This window comes from Aplidium turbinatum, chromosome 1 (genome assembly GCF_918807975.1).
Source record: "Aplidium turbinatum chromosome 1, kaAplTurb1.1, whole genome shotgun sequence".
Classification (NCBI taxonomy): Eukaryota; Metazoa; Chordata; class Ascidiacea; order Aplousobranchia; family Polyclinidae; genus Aplidium; species Aplidium turbinatum.
Genome location: NC_137472.1, coordinates 23,053,906 through 23,073,885, shown reverse-complemented (window position 1 = coordinate 23,073,885; position 19,980 = coordinate 23,053,906). Strand labels below are relative to the sequence as shown.

The following is a 19,980-nucleotide window of genomic DNA, read 5'->3' as shown; positions in this document are numbered from 1 at the left end:
TGTACTAATAAAAATGTATGAACATATTACAAAGCCAAACAAAAATTGTTGGCACAAAGTATAAGTCATTTTAAAATAGTACAAAGACCTTGATTCTGAAAACGCACTTTACGTTATTTTTTTAAAATGGACTCTGGTTTTAAAGATACTTGAATTTTTGAAATCGTTACCCCAGAGCTTTTAATCAGTAAAATTACTCATTTTTGACACTGTTTATCGTTATGATGTCATAATTGTGTCATCTAGTTCAAGTGGTTGCTATTGTACGATGTTCAAAGGACAAGCAAAGGATAAAATTAGCTATCATTAATGAAAGGAAGGTAGGCATGAATGTTCAATTAAAAAGGTTGAGAATCAGTAGCCTACTTACATCACAAAGAAAACTAGCTTAAAAGTAATGTGTTTATGAATACAGCCTTGTATTAAGAAGATACTGAAAGTGATACAAACCTGTACAAATGAAATTTTCTTCTAAGCTTTTGATGCCTACTCTTTTCTGCAAGTAATTTGTTTTTGGCTACACGTTAGTATATGAAATAATGCTGTCCTAACAATTCAGATATATTTTGCTGCAACTGTGACAAGTATAATTATGTATGACAAAGGAAAAGCGTTTCAGTCTGACTGATTTCACTAAAAGAGGTTACCAAACTTGTTAGTTTGACTTGAAGCAGGAAGATGAATAATGTATGACAAACATTGCACATGTCACGATTTCTTTCTATCTCTTACCAGGAAAAAGACTTGGAAAGATTCAATGACGTAGTTTTAATGGGTCAACCGAAAAGCAGTCAATTAAATGTCGAATAATTCTACTAGTGAAATGATAATCTGACTTCTTGAAGAACTTTAACGAATGGCTTCTCAAATAACTCTAATTTCTGCATCAACTATACCAATTCACAACTCATAGCACAACTCTCATAATCAACTCGTAACAATCACCATAATAATAATCTCAGAATCTCAGAATATTATAAACATTACACAAACTACACCACTATTTATAGTTGGCTGTTCAGTCCAATAACTTCGAGAAGGTTACATCATAAAGAACCATCGTTCGGTCACGTAGCATTTAAATGTAAACAACCGAAGTCTATAGAAGGTCACGTAGGGAAAATGATTCCAGAAAACACGTTACATAATACAGATTTCGTCATCAGAGGTTACTTCAGGTCATAACCGACAATAACACAACGCACCAGAATTCCATAATGAAAACAACACGCTTGTTGAAGATACAAAGCAAGCCATCGCGAGGCATTTGCACCTTGATTGTGACATACGCCCCCCCTTAGAATATTGTTGCAAACAATATAACAACACAATCAATACAAAACACACCATAAAACAATTAATTACTCAATAATCAGTTCTCATAAGTCTATCGTTGCATGATCTACCAACGATAGCTTTTCTTAAAACAATAGTCACGTTTTCTGCGAAAGTCTCCAACGTCCTCAACATCTTCAGTGCATCGGCGAGCGAGATGACCCATCTTCCTACATCGGAAACATCTCCTCTCCGGACAGTCCTTGGCGAGATGACCTTCTTTATGACAATTATAGCAAGCCTTTTCATCAAAAGGGCAGCTCCTGGCTATGTGTCCAATCTCTCCACATCGGTAGCAGTGGTTGTCACGGCAACGTCTATTTTCCGAATGTCCGCCGTCAGCAACGCACTCCCTGGCGAAGTGTCCGCGTCTACCGCATCTATAGCAAACTCCAAATGGTCGTCGCCTGCCTCTTCTCCTCGGTTCATCGCGCTCGTAATATCCGTCATCGTGAGATCGTTGCTGATTATCTGCAGAACAATCTCGAGCAAAGTGACCATTCTTGCCACAAGAATAACAAGTAACTTCAGAATCTCTCTCAAAAACATTTCCGATTATCAGATCAACTAAAGAGTTTTGTAAACATAACGCTTTCACAGTCCCACTACAATACGGAGTTTCGATAGATATCATCGCTAACGGTCCTTGGATTGAAGTGGTATCTATCTTTGTCACATGGCCAGTTTTTCCCATTAATTGACTGTCTTTAACCAAATCTCTCCTCACTATTATACCAGTAGAACCAGAATCACGTAAAACTTTTACCTTTTTGTCTCCAACTTTTCCATCCACTACTGGCAGGTGATCTTCAGGTATTATTTTTCCGCAAACATCTTCATCCGGATTCTCCTCGTCAAGCGTGGGTTCAGGAATCATTAACGCACAACCGCATCGATAAACGTCCGTGTCTTTATCTTTTCCAGACTGATTAGGTGAGGAAAACGACTTGTCCTTGCATTCCTTCGCTTCGTGTCCATGCCTATTGCAACGATTGCACCACTTCCTCGATTCCTGATGATTTCTGTTAGTCTTCCTCCGGCAGTTAACAGACTTATGACCTAAGCCATTACAATTAAAACAACGTACTTCTCTTGGAACCGCACCTCCTTTAAAATTATTTGTTTGCTCCTCGTCATTATCGCATGACAACGTCTCTTCAGTCGACAACTTCTCATCATGAGCAACTAAGTACTGTTCTGCCACACTGGCTATTTCTTCTAGATTCTTTGGACTTCTCTCCATTAGATAAACAGACAGATCTTTTGAACATGAATCTGTGAATTGTTCCTTAACTATAAGGTTTGCCAATCCGTCCAATGATTGTTCGGCCGCCGAAAGTTCAAACCATTTTAACAAAAGGTTTCTTAAACGTTCAATAAATTGACCTGGGCTTTGGTGCCGTTCAGGCTTTGCCTCACGGAATCTTTGACGGTATCCATGCTCGGTAAAATTGTATCGCTTTAACAGAGCTAACTTCAATCTGTCGTAATTCATGGCTTCTTCTTGTGAAAGCCTTGAATATACATCAAGAGCTTGTCCCGATAATAACATGCTTAGCTGGGTAGCCCACGTCGACTTATCCAATTTGGCTATTGTAGCATATCTTTCAAATCTTAACAAATAACTATCCAACTCATCTTTTTCTTCAACAAATGATGGCAAATCTGGACGTCTAACTTGCGCCACAATAACATCTCGAGCATTATCATTACTAGAATTAGATCGCTCACCAATGTCCAGCTTTTGTCTTTCTAATTCAAGTTTTAACTTTTCCAATTCATATTGCGCTCTTCTTTCTTCAGCTTCTGCTTCGCGTTGCGCCCGATTCTCTTCGGCTTCTGCTTCGCGCTGCGCCCGCTTCTCTTCTGCTTCAGCTTCACGCTGCGCCCGCTTCTCTTCTGCTTCAGCTTCAAGTTGTGCTCGCTTTTCTTCAGCTTCAAGTTCTGCTTTCCTTATTTCACGAGCAGTAGGGTGGCCAAAAAAAATGGAATTTTTTTATTTTTGTTTGCACACCCTCTCATTTGAGGAGGATTCATGAAAAAATGACACTGTGAAAATTTGAAGTGAATCCGACAAGAGGAAGTGCTCTCCCACCGACCTCAAAGTTTGCTTTCTTTGGCATAATTCGTCAAAATTCCTTGAATATGTGACGTAATTCTTTTTTGACTTATCTACATTGCAGTTGCAGCATTTTTGTGTAAACCATTGTTTTACTCTGAATTTATGATATAATAAGTGTTTCCACATGCAGAAAAACATAAATAATGCACAAAATAGATCACATTAACAAGTGTTTGGTATGAAACAAAATGCACTAAACTTTAGCTAAAACCGCATAAAAGTAAGTTCACCAGTCACGATCGCAACGCTTCAGGTGACAACACATTGCCCAGAAATTGCAAAAGAAATGTTTGTAAAGAGTCAAGCCATTGGTTGACTTTATTGCACTTGTTGGAAGCAGCTTTCTGTGGTGCTTGACCACTTGATAGAGGAGCTGGCGCTGTTGTTCATTTTTTGTATGGACTTCATTGAAGTCAGTAGCTAATTTGACTGCCCGCTCTGCACAATCATTGACGGCTTTGAGATGACGCCAAACTTTGCATGCTTCTTTATAATCATCACGATCACGCCATTTGTCAACAGAAGCAGTGACTCGAAAAGGTTAAGTGAATGCTGTGTTACAAACTGTGCCAAAGAGAGACGTTAAAACTTGACAATTTTGTTTGGGGCAACACGACGAACATCTTCGGGAAATGGGTCTTTCTTAAGAGCATTAACGATTGCCTTCTTTTCATCTGTGTTATTATCACTGAATAAAGGCAGTGCAGCAAGATCCTCACTGATGTACCACAAGCGCAACCTCAACTTTTTTCTGCCACTTGAGAAATTGCATTGTCAACCTCTTTATAATCCTCTGTGAGCTGTGACATTGCTAGGTCATTTGTAGGGGCAGATATTGATGAAGGTGCTGCAAACCAAAAAGTGGCATAGATGGTAGTAGTTAATATTACTTCATCTGCAACTGTACTGCATGCAAGTGGCAGTGTAATCTTATTGACCTTCATCTCGTAGTAGACGGCGAAGAACCACACCCCATACAGGCAGCTGACATGGCCCTCAAGAGAGTCAACAAATGGACACCCACTCTATAGTGTTGACTCCCTTGAGGGGCTATGTCAGCTGCCTGTATGGGGTGTGGTTCTACGAGATGAAGATCAATAAGGTTACACTGCCACTTGCTTGCAGTACAGTTCTTGTGAGTGAAAGGTAATATTGCTACCACTGCAAAGACTCACGTTGTTACCAAACTAAAACGCATCCATCAAGAGCATATAGGAGAATCAAAGCACAAAGGGAGGCGAAATTCAGCTTCCCAGCTGACCTCAGAAGCTGACTTCACCCAGAGCTTAAGTGCATTATTTGATATTGCACATGCTAACTGGAAATGCCGCATAACAATACCAGAAGACTGCCAGTTTTTGATAGACCAAGGTGGTGCATGACAGATACTGATGACAACAGAGGACCCAATGCATCGGCAAGCTGCTGCAAAGTATAGAAAGCGCAAAGATGATGAACAGAGACGCAACAGAAATTGTATTGATCCAGTACGGTACCATCAAGTGCTGCTGCTTTCTCATCTGAAAATGATTAGCAGATGATGAAGATTCTTCCAGTGACCCACTGTTTGCACCGTAAATCCAAATAACACCAAAACAAAAGAAAACCCAGTAGGAGCAGCCATTACCAAAACGCTGCATTATCGATGATCCACTGTTTAATGCAGCACTGAACAGAACTATAACATCAAGTCGTCAAGCAATGATGATCGTCACTCCTGCTCTTGCTGCAGCTGGAATTGATATGAATGAATTGACAATGTCACATTCCTCTGTCATGAATGCTCGAAACACCTCACGTGAAAGCCTGGCAGCTGCAGTGCTGCAAAAATTTAAACCAACAGTTACAGTTCCACTTGTTCATTTTCATGGTAAACATTTGACTAATGCCAATGGCACAAAGTGCGAATCTTTGGCCATTGTAGTTTCTGGTATGCATGTTGAGATACTGCTTGGCATTCCAAAGCTGCCTGTTGGAACGGGATCACTAATGGGCGAAAAAGTAGTGGAATTCATACACGAGTTGTAGCAGAGCACTTAGCTGCACTTTGTTTTGACACGACATCAAGCAATACGGGAATCCACACTGGAGCTATCACTGTCATGCAGCAGGCATTTAATCGAAGGCTGCTATTTCTTGCATGCCATGATCTCAAAGTCGTCAATGATTGTGCAGAGCGGGCACTGGGCAGTCAAATTAGCTACTGACTTCAATGAAGTCCTTGCGGAAAATGAACAACAGCGCCAGCTTCTCTATCAGGTGATGAAATTAAATGATCGAGCACTACAGAAAGCTGCTTCCAACAAGTGCAAGTAAAAGCCAACTTGCCAACAGCTCCATTAAATAAAATCAATGGCTTGACTCTTTACAAACATTTCTTTTGCTTTTTCTGGGCAATGTGTTGTCACCTGAAGCGTTGCGGTTGTGACTGGTGAACGTACTTTTATACGGTTTTCGCTAAAGTTCAGTGCATTTAATTTCATACCAAACGCTTGTTAATGTGATCTATTTTGTGCATTATTTATGTTTTTCTGCATGTGGAAACACTTATTATATCATAAATTCAGAGTAAAACAATGGTTAACACAAAAATGCTGCAACTGCAATGTAGATAAGTCAAAAAAGAATTACGTCACATATTCAAGGAATTTTGATGAATTATGCCAAAGAAAGCAAATTTAGAGGTCGGTGGGAGAGCACTTCCTCTTGTCGGATTCACTTCAAATTTTCACAGTGTCATTTTTTCATGAATCCTCCTCAAATGAGGGGGTGTGCAAACAAAAATAAAAAATTTCCATTTTTTTTGGCCACCCTAACGAGCAGCTCTTCTATCTTCTCTTTCGTCAGCTTCTCGCTGAGCTTTTTGGTCCATTATCTTGTGATACTCTTCCATCACAAACTGAGACTTCTCATTACCAGTCAGCCCCATTCGTTCCGCCATGCTCCCTAAGTCTTCAATCATCTCATGTTTGACAGTATCCGCCATCTTGACATTAATTTATTATTCTTTCAATAAATCTTCGGTATTCTTCGGTTTTTCGGTTAAATTTTTTCGGTTAATCCCGGACGAGCCCCCAGAATGTCACGATTTCTTTCTATCTCTTACCAGGAAAAAGACTTGGAAAGATTCAATGACGTAGTTTTAATGGGTCAACCGAAAAGCAGTCAATTAAATGTCGAATAATTCTACTAGTGAAATGATAATCTGACTTCTTGAAGAACTTTAACGAACGGCTTCTCAAATAACTCTAATTTCTGCATCAACTATACCAATTCACAACTCATAGCACAACTCTCATAATCAACTCGTAACAATCACCATAATAATAATCTCAGAATCTCAGAATAAACATTACACAAACTACACCACTATTTATAGTTGGCTGTTCAGTCCAATAACTTCGAGAAGGTTACATCATAAAGAACCATCGTTCGGTCACGTAGCATTTAAATGTAAACAACCGAAGTCTATAGAAGGTCACGTAGGGAAAATGATTCCAGAAAACACGTTACATAATACAGATTTCGTCATCAGAGGTTACTTCAGGTCATAACCGACAATAACACAACGCACCAGAATTCCATAATGAAAACAACACGCTTGTTGAAGATACAAAGCAAGCCATCGCGAGGCATTTGCACCTTGATTGTGACAGCACACAAACCAGTTTATTTTCTCAAGGTAGAGTTAACACTTTGCTCCTCAAAGGGAGGCCAGATTTGGCCCCCCCCTCATATTTCCGTTCATTACTTGAAGCACAGTAACGCCATGCACTTGGTTTTTCTTGACTTTTCCTAAAATTGCCAGGCGGATCTGATGATACTAAATTTGATGCTAAAAGTTGTGTAGTTTTCTTGTAAATTCAAGATTTTGGTGAATTTTTGCTATTTCTAGCTAACTTCCAGCAAAGCGTGAAATGGATTACATTGCGATAACAAGCCATAAGCTCATAATTGCTTCGTGAATCCATATGCGCGAGCAGAGAGGAACGTCCTCTTGTTTTCCTTTGTTTGGTTTGACCTCAATAACACAAAGCGCGTTATTTCTAATGCTACAAAAAGAAGCCAGTGGTCACAAAGTTGTTAATTAGAAACAATAATAGCAAACGTTTTTTGTGTTATCAGCTTTACGAAGAAAAGCAATCTATGATCAATATAGGCAACAAACTATTCAAAACAGTTGTTTCAACCAGCAAATATCCATTGACGAATAAAAAGCGTTACAATAAGAAATCTTCCCTTAGGTAGTGAGTAGTGACATGAAAAACCTGGTTTCGAAATAAACGTTCTATGCCATGGAAATACTCTCATTGACAAAACTTTCCATTGAGGAAATGTATCACTTCAAATGCTTTTGGAAGAAGCTGAAAAATTGGCGTTTTTGCAAACAGTAATTGTGAGATACAGTATGCTCAAAATTATGAGATCACGTAGCAGCTTCCTCGATGACTACAGGTCCCTTCGCTGCTTTATGTCGCCTACGCTTACTTGTTATGTGTTGCATTTTTGTTCGACGGTGCACTGTGTATTGTTCCAAAGAGAGCAAAATAAAGATGATAATGCCTCGTCTTCACTACAAAATATTTTGTATTGTAGACTAGGCATAATGCTCGGCGTCACATCAGACAAACAACAAATCGGCTTTCTTGATCATTGATTCAACATCTGAATACGTTGCGCCAATGTATAAGAGGCCGGCTTGAAAACACAATGCTGAGAAAACTAAATCTTAGTGACGAACAATACCGATGTCTTTATTTATTTTGCAAAATGCTGCCTAAACTTATCAACAAAAATACCGAAAAAAACGGCAGGGATCGCGAAAGCAGAATTTGATCGACTTTGGCATGAATTTAGTCAGACACCTAATAAATCCACACATACAATAACGGCCACTCAACGGCTATAATATTCATAATCAACCTGGTTCTGGGCGGTTTGTGTAACAGTTCAGGGGAAGACACTACTTGAAATGGTGCACCACACAAAAGATTTTCAATGTTGATTGTGGATTTCTAAAAACCGGTGTGGATTGTGCTGCACAGTGACTTCAAGTTTAGGACAAAAAAGGCACAAAAATATCACGATAAAAACAAAGACCTTGTGGGAAATTTGTGGGAATCATAACACGATGCAAATACCATAAACGCGTAGTTTGCATGCTGCTCTAAGCTGGCCGGTAACCACAAAGGTAGACAACAAAGGCAGTTTATAACTAGATAACAGCGTAATAAACATTATAAATACGTAACCCGACAGTTTTCTTTTACAAGCGTTTTACGTCTAACAGTAAAGTCTCCGCAAAAATTTTGTGAAGCGTTTACAAACCATGGTTATGTGAAATTATTCATCATTATTATTTTTACTTTTCGGATGTTGTAAAACGTCATCAGAAAAAATCACAAAAAAAACATTTCATTACTTCAATGTAGTAGGCCTAAGAATTTTTTATAGAATTGTAGCCACGTTTTATCAACCAAGAAGCCATTTTTTGGCCATATGAAGTTATACAAAATAATTTGCAATCCTGCAAATGTTTGAAAAGAATCTAGGAAGTCTTCTCACAATCTAGCACAAAATGATTGTGTTCATTGTATCTCTGCAATATTTTTTATGACAAATTTTGAAGCTTCGTTATAATCATTTTTATCTTTCAAGTCATAAGTCCATTTTTTTGGCCAGAAACATAATCGCCGCTTTGCTCTTGTATCGCTTCGTCGCGTTTACGCGTATTTTTTGTGTTCCAAACAATAACGACCAAGTCAGCAATTCAGTCCTTTTACATTGATTCAACATTTGTAAACGTTAAATTAATGTAGATCTGCTGACTGTGGGTTTATTTCACATTTCCTTTGTTTACGCATGTTCCTCACTGCGCTGTTGAATTTTTTCTACGCTGGCGGACTAAAATGCATTTTCAAATTGATCGACACAATCTTCAATAACAAGTGAACTTCGAACTTAGCTTTGTTGATGTAAATTCTGTATTTTTAGTGGATGTAATTCATGAGTTATGTTTGTAAACACCCGTAAGCTAAATGACTTATGATGGAGCCTGCATGATATTTGTGATGGGACTTGACACAAATCCACAATTCCAAAAGCGTCTAATTTGAACTTAGAAATTTCAGATAATTTCAACAGCTTGTTCAATTGTCTTCTCTCTACTAAAAATATTCATACTACAAACTCAATTGTAGACCTAAAATACACAAACGAACATGTAAACAGCTATTCAAGTAGGCTAAGGTGTTACTTATGAGAAGTTTGGTTCCATAAAACAAGAATCTGGCCATGGGTTTCGCAAAGCATTAGTTCAGGACAAAAATATAAAACAACGCATTTTTTCTTTTTCAAATTCATGTAACAATGTTACTCTGTAACTATTTTATAATTAATGAGTAGCCTACAATAAGATTTGCTCGCATGTCGTCAATCTTTATCGACGCAATGAGTCGGCACACCGCACACACACTTCGTGCGGTAGATCGAGCTCTTTGTCCTTTAGAATTTTGCATGAAATCGGATTAGCACGGTTAATTACAGGCGGCAAGTTAAATCAAAATTGTCGTTTTTGGGTACCTTTGCAAAAGTTGAAACATCAAGTTTAACATATAAAATTTTAGAATAAGGACTTTTCAAACTTATAGACAAATGATTTTTTTTCACACCAATGCAACTTCTGTTGAAATAGCACCAGCGGATCACACGTAACTGCTGATTGAATTTGATTCAAAAACGGCCCCCCCTTGAGCAGTTAACTTCCAAAAAAACGTTGAAAATCAAAGGGTTAAGGTTCGTTCAGAGTTTCGCAAGGAGTTTCATGGCATAAAGACAGCTGCAAAATCACCATGACACTCTTGTACGACTTGCAGAGAGTCTGCAAGGCGACCATTGTGTGAATGTTCCCATTTCCTTTTTTTTATTTGTCCCATTTTGTTTCAAGTGGTGATTTGCTTGAAACAATAAGCAAGACAGACATCACCAATAGTGACCTCAATAACTCCAGTAGTGTTTTAGAGCAGGTTAAACCTTTCAATCAAAACGTCTAACCACTTTGTTAAAGACATAACTATCAAATAGACAGCTGAAATCTTAGCTTCTCAATCAACATGGCATTTTTGACTCTAAAGCCAAGATCACGTTCTACCATAAGGATAAAACTCTAAGCAGTTACTTTAGTGCAACATTACTTTGTATTGTATGGTAATATAAAAGACCTTCGTACCTTCATAGGTGTCACTCAGTACAAACCAAATAAGTTGCGTTTATTCACCAATACCTTTGTTTTCCTTGTATTTGCCTATAAGTAGGGGTAGGCTGTACATATGGTTAAAAAAGTTATCATTCTGGATCATTTTGGTGACACCCCTATTTTGAAGTATATTGTCTCCTGAGCATTTTAAGCCATAACTCAATAAATTTGGAGAAAAACTGAGACAGTGCCGGCAAAAACGGTAATAAGAATGTGTAAAAAACGAAAATGACACTTTTAGCGTTAATAATGCATTTAATACAGAAACGTCGCCATTAGCCAGCAATTGGCTTTATTGTTTACAGTGGTGACATTCAAGAAGGTCATTGTTTACAGTCTTGCAAACTCGAGGAGAGTATTAGAGTCACACTTTTGCCGGCACTCACGTAATTACTCCCCCAGAGTCCAATTAGACCCCCACCAAAAGTGATATTTTTTACCTAAATAAACAAATATAGACTCTCGCCATTATTTAAAACACGCTTAACTCTTGCTCCACTGAAGGGGAATTTGCAAGCCTGGTTTACAATTACATAGTAAAAATATCGGATTCACTACGAGTAATGCCCATTGTGCTACTGCAAGCAATCAATGTCTGTGGTAGTATTTAATAAACATACTGTTCTGTATACTAATTATACTGGTTCATGATAAGAGTACTACATACCAAACTACTTGTAGTAAAATGCTTTGAATAATCCCTCAATGATGTGGCAGTTATCCAAGAGAAATGTCATATTCCTTCCTGACATATCCCATGAACCAAGTATGTTACATGGCATTATCTGTATAGACGCAGCACATTGGAGATCAGGTCTGCTTGGATATCTCCACCTCTGATTCACACTTTCATTGGGATGACTTGCCCTTTCTAAATGCTCAATTGTGTAGGTTGTATCACCATTGTTCTTCATGCAAATTCCAAGATGCCAATTTCTTTTGTTCCCATCATCCCAAATTGCAATGCACGGCTCATTTATCACAACATCAACATCTTCATTCAGACTGGATCGTTGTGGATCAGCATTTCCCAGTTCTTGATTATCGTTGTCATATGTAAGATGCAGTGCAGTCAATATGTCTTCTTCTGATGGAATTTCTGGAAGGTTACTCACCGGGTCACATTGTTTAGTTAGAATTAAGGTCAGGTTCAGCTTCAGTTCTTCTGTATTAATCTGATTTACTTTGAACAAATTTGGTCGAGTCACTACGTCCTGTCTGGACGTGTGCTTTCGAAATGAAACTTCGGTTCGAAGAATATTTTTCAGGGAATTGTCATCTGTAGAGTTTTGAACACATTGTTCCAATTCGACAGCAGTTGTAAAGGGACCATTCCACGATTTGCATTTGTAAAGCAAAATGTTCACATAGTCCTCAGCCTTCTGTGCAGCCCGGCATGCAGTCTCTATACAATTTTTTTTAATTGTATTTTGTTGGAGTCTCCAATTTCCTTCTCGATTGTCCATGATCTTTGCCAGGGTTGAGGTTGCTTTATCAATGACTATTGCATCAGTCTGATAAAGTGCCATTTCATCTCGGATTCCTTTGGCAGTGAATATTTTGTTGGAGCAGCTTGCTGATCTTTTGGCCAATTGATCAAATTTGGCTAAGTCGCGCTCACAATCAAGATTATTGCTGGGCAAACCTTGTAGGTGTGAAGAGGCCAGTTTGTGTACTTCAGTTGCACGTGAAGAAGCACTGGTCTGCGAACCGAAACCGTATTCTCTGCCGCGTTGTTTGGCAAGGTCTTTAGCTGCTCGGGAACAACAATTTTTGAATAAATGCTTTTCAACCACCGAAACGGGTTCTTCAACAGAGAATGAATATGGTACGTGGTAGTCCTGGAGAATATTAGCATTGCATTCAGCCAAGGCAGTGTGCAAGTCCGGTAGTATTTGTACAAGCTCTGTTTGAGTGGTGTTTTCTACCATATTTAAAAATGGAAGTGTGAAACGGTAAGAAAACCATGCAAGCACTTTCAATCCCAACACAACAAAGTCACTCTGCAAATATATGCGGCAAGCTTGCACCAATTGATTACTCGACTTCGTGCATTCGAGCAATGACTTATATTCTGGAATGTGGTATAAGATTGTTGCTGCTGTGTATCCAAGCTTCCCAAATCTCCTCTCCTTGAATTGGCTATGCTTGTTCGATTTTCCAGATTCAGCAACGACCTTGTCAAACAATTCGAATTGTGATGACTTATGGCCATCGTTCACTGCCAGTTTAGATAGAGCTTCCAAAGCAGCAAATACAACACTCTTGCTGGATGGGAGAAATGATCTTAATGCGGGCATGTGAGCAATCAAAATCTCCCGCATGTGGAGTTTTCGTTCGTATTCCAACATTACATTCAAATTACCAAGATCGAAGACTTCGCAAGTATGACTGACGCAAAGCAAATGCAAAGATATATGGTTTGACCCTAGCGTAGCTGCAATGGATTCCTCGATGCCAAGATTTTTGCTGACAGAATCTGTCATTATTGAAGTAACTTTTTCCCATAAATCAACTGGTGAAACATTTCTATTGCTTGCCAAAGACAATCGATGCATCTGCTCCACAATTAATCTTGTGATATTTTCTCTGGTTTCCACTGCAAGAGATAGAGGTCTCAATCGAAACGTTTTACCTCCACTGAACTTCATTATTATGGATGTCCATTCTCCTGTAATTCTTCTTCTTGTGGTACTATCATAATGTATTGTTATTGTTTCTTCATCATGCGCATCCAATATCGCAAGGGCACAGTTTTTCTCGCTTTGAATCGCTTGTAAATGTTTTATACGATCAATGACTCGTGGCGAAGGCAACACATACTTGTAGGATTCATAGTCCATTGCCAAACGAGGGGCTTTTGACATAGTTCCATCTGTTGAAGGCACATATCCTGGAACATCATCGACCTTGAGGTAATATGTATGGTTGTAAAAAGTCCTTGAGATGGTTTGGAAAGCTTGCCGTGATTGCTTAATTGTGATGCCTGCTTTGCTACATGTGGTTGCAAGGACCGATTTAATATCTGAAGTGAAATTGCGAACTTTGCGTATGGGTGTGGTGATTGCAGTATCATCATTGGAAATATCTGTCTGTGTGTAGGAGTCAACCAATGGTGTAGTGTTACGAATATATCCTGATCGATTGGACGACTGAGTTAATAAGCTCGCATTAACCTCGTCATTCTCGGTACAAGGTGCTTCATCATCTGAGTCACGAGACTGAAAATCGTAATCAGCGGCTGCATCACTGATTTGCTGTCTTGACTCTTCAAACGCAATGTCCACTTGTTCGCTCAAGGCCATTCGATTTTCACCATGCTTCTGGTCGAAATAAAAATTTTGTTCATCCTCCTCAAATGTTTTTGGATCAGATGTAGACTTGAGAAGGTCCAATAAATTGCAATTTTCTTTTCGCCATAATTGAAAATTTTGCCGTCTGTTTCCTTTTTTCTTTTGAACTTGAGTACGAAAGTGTTTGAGATGAGTGTTTAGTCGTTTTAATACAGTTTTCTTAGTTACAATATGGTCGCTTGTGAAGGCCTTGCACCATAAATCGTATATTGATATCGCAAACTTCCATGTAGTAGTTTTTTGCCGGTCGCCACCAAAGAATGGCGCATAGCTTGTAATTGACAGGACGCTCTCCGACACTGTAGGCAGCTTGTCCATGAACACAAATAGAAGTTTTTCTGAATCAGGCATTTTTGAAACAGTATAATAATACCTATATATGCTCTGTACTTAATCCTGAAAAACAATTTGGGCACTGATTAATAACTGCGCTACTTTTCTCAGGACTGCACTTGGCTTTTTGGCCTAAAATCTGGGACTTTTCATGGTGTACAATCCGAAACACTGTTTTTGCCGGCACTGCCTGGAAAATAACTCAAATGACCCAGTTGAGGTCTTAAAACAATCAGCTGAGCATACTGAATAACTTGAGGGTGTCACCAATTGACTTTGAGATACCCCATATGTATAGCCTACCCCTACTATAAGCTTAAGCAAAATGATTGATGCACTCTGTATGTAGTTCGTAGGCGTAGAGTAGGGGGTGCAAAGTGCGGCGCACCACCTGCTTTTATCAGTACTCTAATTCTTTTTTTTAACTTTTATTTTCATTTCATTTTAATTGTATTATTCAAAGTATATCTGTTTCAAATTCACACTAATGCAGTTCATTTTTTAAGCAGCATGCCTGAGGTTTAGGGTCCATATACAGCAGTGCTCCGCAACCTTTATTTACTCACGGCACAATTCGGCCGACGCATTATTAAAATGTAAAATAATATAATTTATTTTAATGAGATATTTGCGCTTGTTTCAATGAGCACAGTCGTTGTATGTTCGCCTCAATATTTGAAAGAACACCTCGAAGTTCACTATCAATTTCTTGCAGGACCTTTTATCGTTTTTGATCAATACCAAAGTATAAAAACTTTGTTCACACAAATAAGTAGTGCAAAATTGGAGCAGAATTTTAATAGCAGCCTGCGAAATTTGCTTATATTCTTCTTCAATAGAAATCCAAAACTCATCAAGTGGAACATCGCTGAATTTTAATCTCAAAGTTCTGTCATTTCGTAGTTCAAGAAAGTTTTCTCTAACAAGCAAAGTCAAGTCTTGCGTTGATATTTTAGCATTAGCCGCAAAAGGATTTCGGATCCAATCGTATGTTCCATGTTAATTGTGAAAAAGTAATGGTCATATTTCTCAAGTAACAAAGTTAAATGTTCTTTGGCCAAATCAAACACCAATTCTTTATGAATACTATTTAGGTTGCTTCTGGGAAACATTTTCAGTGATCCCCTTCTTAACTCGTTTTTCCAGAGTACTATTTTCTCTATCCTCCTATCTTGTCAGAACATGTCAGTATGTTTTCACCTTTGCCTTGCATTTTGATATTGAGTTCATGCAAGTGATCAAATACGTCGGCCATGCGTGCAAGTTTGGCAATTCAATGATTATTATCATTAAAGATGTTTATACAAATTATGGTTGTTCTCATTTAATAAGAATTAGAAGTCTTGCGAGATCTTTGCCACGAGAAAGCCAACGCACAGAGGTATGAAATAGCAGTGATTGATGTTCTGATCCCATTTCTTCGCATAGCAATGAAAACATTCCTGAATTCAAAGTTCTTGCTTTAATGAAATCAATTTGGATACAGTCGTTCATTGTTTCTGGCAGCTCCGTTGGCAAATTTTTGATCATCATGGCTTCACTGTGTAAACAGCAATGCGTAAGTTGAATGGCTGGATTTTGTCGTTTTACCCACGCAGCAGAACCTTTTCTTTCGCCCACCATTGCTGAAGCACCATCTGTGCAAATGTTGATGCAGTTATTCCAATGGATAAACTATCATGAGTTATGAAAAACTCATTGGTCACTCTAAAAATTCCTGACCAGTCGTTCGTTCTGGAAGTTCTTTGCAAAATAAATACTCGTTTGTCATGGAGTTGCCATTGACAAAACGTAGTAGGTGAACAGCTGTGCTTTTAATATTACAAATTTGTTTATTAAACACTACTGACAATTCAAAATGACCTAGTCTGACTTCTAAAAACACACTAACCACGTTAACCAGCCTTTTTTAAAACTAGTGCAGTCTTCCTGGTGCGAAAACTTCAATTGTGAGACAAAAACACCATAAATGCACAGTGGGAAGTCTAGCTAGAGTTTGAGTTGTCTTGCGGTGGTAAAGCTTGAATTTTTAAAGCATAAAAACTCCTTTCTTTTCAAAAAGTATCTTCTGATGATAGTAATCTCGCGGCACACCTAGCATCGCCTCGCGGCACAGTGGTGTGCCGTGGCACACCGGTTGCGGAGCACTGATATACAGTACTGGACAATTTATTATGGAGTTTTGTTTTGGACAATTTTACAGCAAATCTCAATTTTTTTGTTTTTTCCGATAACTGAGAGCTCGGAAATAATTGTAATGGTGGCTTAAAGCAAAGAAGCTGCCATTCTACACAATCGGTATTCAACAGTGCCACATGTGACGTCATAATGGACGTTACAAAGGCTCAACTGAACTGCTGGCATTGTAGTAGAGACTTGCGCCGTTATGACTTCACAATCCGGCATTTTTATGTGATGTTGAATACCGATTACCGATGTTGGAGAATTGCAGCTTCTTTGCCTTGAACCACTATTACATTTATTGTAGTGCTCTCAATTATAAATAAAAATCTGAAATTTGCTGTGAAATTGCAAAAAAAAATCCATAATAAATTGTCCAGTACTGTAATAACCGTACAGTGTTGTCATTGGAAGAACAACAATGTTGTTGAACTTCATGAAGACGATACCTTACCAATCATGTTTCCGAATGTGGCAATCCCCATACGGTTGTACTTGACCTTAACATGCACGTCTTGCGAGGCCTAACGTTTGATCAGCACACTCAGACGGTTCAAGACGTACCGTATTTGATGTCAACAATGACCAAACCAGACTAAACCACGTGTGTGTGCTTAACGTAGGTAAAGAAAAAGTTGATCGTCTCGACAGAGAAAAGCTGATTGCAGAATTTATTGCGAAAACATCAGTTCGAAAAAACACGTTTTGTGTTTGATTGTTGTATGTTAGTTTGTTTCGCTGCTTTCAGTATTTTTGTTGTTGACTTGTGGTCATTTGTTGTTATTTAATATTTATGCGACGCATGTGATATTCTGATACAACTGCATCCCAGGTAATTTCTAAAACTGCCGACTAAGCAGCCCCCCCAGTTGCGCCCCTGATTTCTACCTTTAGTATGTTTAGTTTATGAAACAGAGTGATGTATAAGATACCAGACAAGACATGAATATTGATATTGTCCAGAAATAAAAAGTAAATTTTGTTAATCAGATCTTCAACGTTGGAAACTGCTTAAGATTTTCGGGGTCAAGACATGCACTTGGTTAAGAAACAACCACTAAAACTGTTTCAAGCAAGGATACACAAGCCTTGCACATTGATGCATGTTTCATAATTGCATTGTCACAAACAGGTTGAGAAGATGAGAACTTGGATACATTGAAATAACAAACGCTTTACACAAATGCAAAGTAGATTTCAAATTTCAAGTAAAAATTACAAGCAAAAATGTCCACAGCCAAAAACATCACCTTGGTTTTTGACACTCGTCCATAATCAATGTATAAGACTTCCACATCATCTTTACTACAAGCATTGAGCTCATCAAGGTTGTTGTATCTATTAGTGTATCGCTCTGGTCGCTTCAATATCTTAATAATTTTAACACGACACCATTGTCGACTAGGCGAACAAGCAACACACAACTCTCCTTTCCTTATGCAAGAAATAATTTCATCAGGACGAGCAGGCTGAAGACTGAAAACCTAAAAAATAAACATAAACAATAAACAGTATTAATCCTGCAAACAGTGCTCAATGCCACGCAAAAAAATTCAAGCAGAGCAAATTACATCAAATATAGTTATTACTTTCTAAAACCTCCATTAAAATTATGGTTATTATTATTATCAATTGGTCTATTCAAATTATGGTTTAATGATTCTCTAGGAGGTTTTAAAAAGTAATAAAATAATGACATATATGCCAATTGAGCTGTAAAATTTTTTGGCTCTTTTAAAGCAATTTGTACTTCCCTTTTCAGTGTCACATGAGTATTTAGTTAGTTAACAGACAGTTTCTTGACCTTTCTTTATCATGTTTCCAGATCTCTGATAGTATGCCATCTATACCTGCAGCTTTTCCAAATTTTACTGAATTGTCACTTTGATTGTTTCTTCTAACGTAATGACATTGTCCAGCTCAGTTCTAATGGGCAGCTGAGAAAATCGACAGATAGATGTGTCCTCAAAGTGAATCTACACCCAGAGGTGAACCTAAGTATTTCTTCAGATGAATGTTGCACACCTGTCTTTAGATGTTCCCAAAAGTGATCAGGAGACGATGAAATGGGGGGGGAATTGGGGTTTGCAAACTTTGATTGCAACCTTACTTGAAATTTTTCATTTCATGGAGCCTTAGTTTACAGCAAACCAGACGGTGATCAGTGAAGCATTCAGCGCTAGGCATTACACATGTGTGATAATGGCGCACAGGGATGTAATCAATGAGATGCCAGTGTTTGGATCAAGAGATCATCCAAGTTGTTTTTAGCCGTTTTTCTGCTGGAACAAAGTGTTTGTTATGGTAAGTTGGTGTTAAGCACAGAACTCCAATAACAAAACATCCATTATCATTGGATTGACTAATACCATGTACTCTTAATACCTCTTTCCATGTCTCAGAGTCATGGCCAACTCTTGCATTAAAGTCGCCAAGAATTATGACCTTGTTATTGGGAGAGATGTTTTATACGAGATGGAACAAGCAAGCATAAAATCTTTCCTTTTCAGATTGTTCCGAGTTGGAATATAGACAGTAACAAGTGTTGCGTAGTGATCACAGCCAAGTGGGAATCGCAAGGACATGGCACGACCAGAGTGTCCCTCGCGTAGAATGGTGTTTCTAATCATGAAACAAAAACCAGAAAGACTATAAACACCACTCTTCTAGAGGTTCGCCAGACCAAAAATCGGACAACAAACAACATGTTCTATAAAGCTGCCTTCATTAGGGAAGCGAGCTTCGCTGATAGCGACAATACCAATGCCCAGTCCAGCAAGTTCGTGGGCAATCAGTGTAGAGTGTTGTTATGATCTAAATATTCCAGCAAGCAAGTTTCAGTCATATTTTCTTTTCTTTTGTCTTTTGAACGCTTAAAACAGTGATTCTCAACAAGGAAAGAATTCTCCACTAGGGGGAATTTTGCAATTTGCAGAGGGAAATTTAGTTTTAGGATTGTAAAGCTTTTTAAGCCGAGCAAGTTGGCCTAAACTAGAGCTTTAGAGTGTGTTCAAATCTTTTTTTTAATTACCATGCTTTCACACACTAACTAAACCTTTGCGACTTCATATCTCTCACTCAAAAGTTGAAAGTATCAATAGGTAAAGAAAAGAGTAAACAAAGCAATTGTGTAGTCACAGATACTAGTACTACACACCGTTATATCATAATTAGAGCCTGTTTGGGAAAGTGAGCAATCACACGCAAAGAATTTTAGGTAGCTGATACAGTAGGAGAGGAATTGTTTTTCATGTCATCAAGATATTATAGTGCTCAAACTTGTGATGGAAAACATTTTTTATTGCAATTTTAATTATTTTAGTATTACAAGGAGGCTTAAAGCTCAGTAGAGGCTTAAGGCTCAGTAGAGGCTTAAGACTAAGAGCTTATTACTAATGAAA

General features: G+C 38.3%; 1 protein-coding gene across 1 annotated transcript in view; it reads right to left on the bottom strand.

The window, feature by feature from the left end:
- LOC145788358 (uncharacterized) overlaps nucleotides 1–19,980 on the bottom strand; it is a 110,388-nt gene that overhangs the window by 15,900 nt on the left and 74,508 nt on the right. Inside the window, exon 7 of the mRNA XM_082600135.1 lies at nucleotides 17,830–18,063. Coding sequence (XP_082456261.1) covers nucleotides 17,830–18,063 — 234 coding nt within the window. The remainder of the gene's footprint in view (nucleotides 1–17,829; nucleotides 18,064–19,980) is intronic.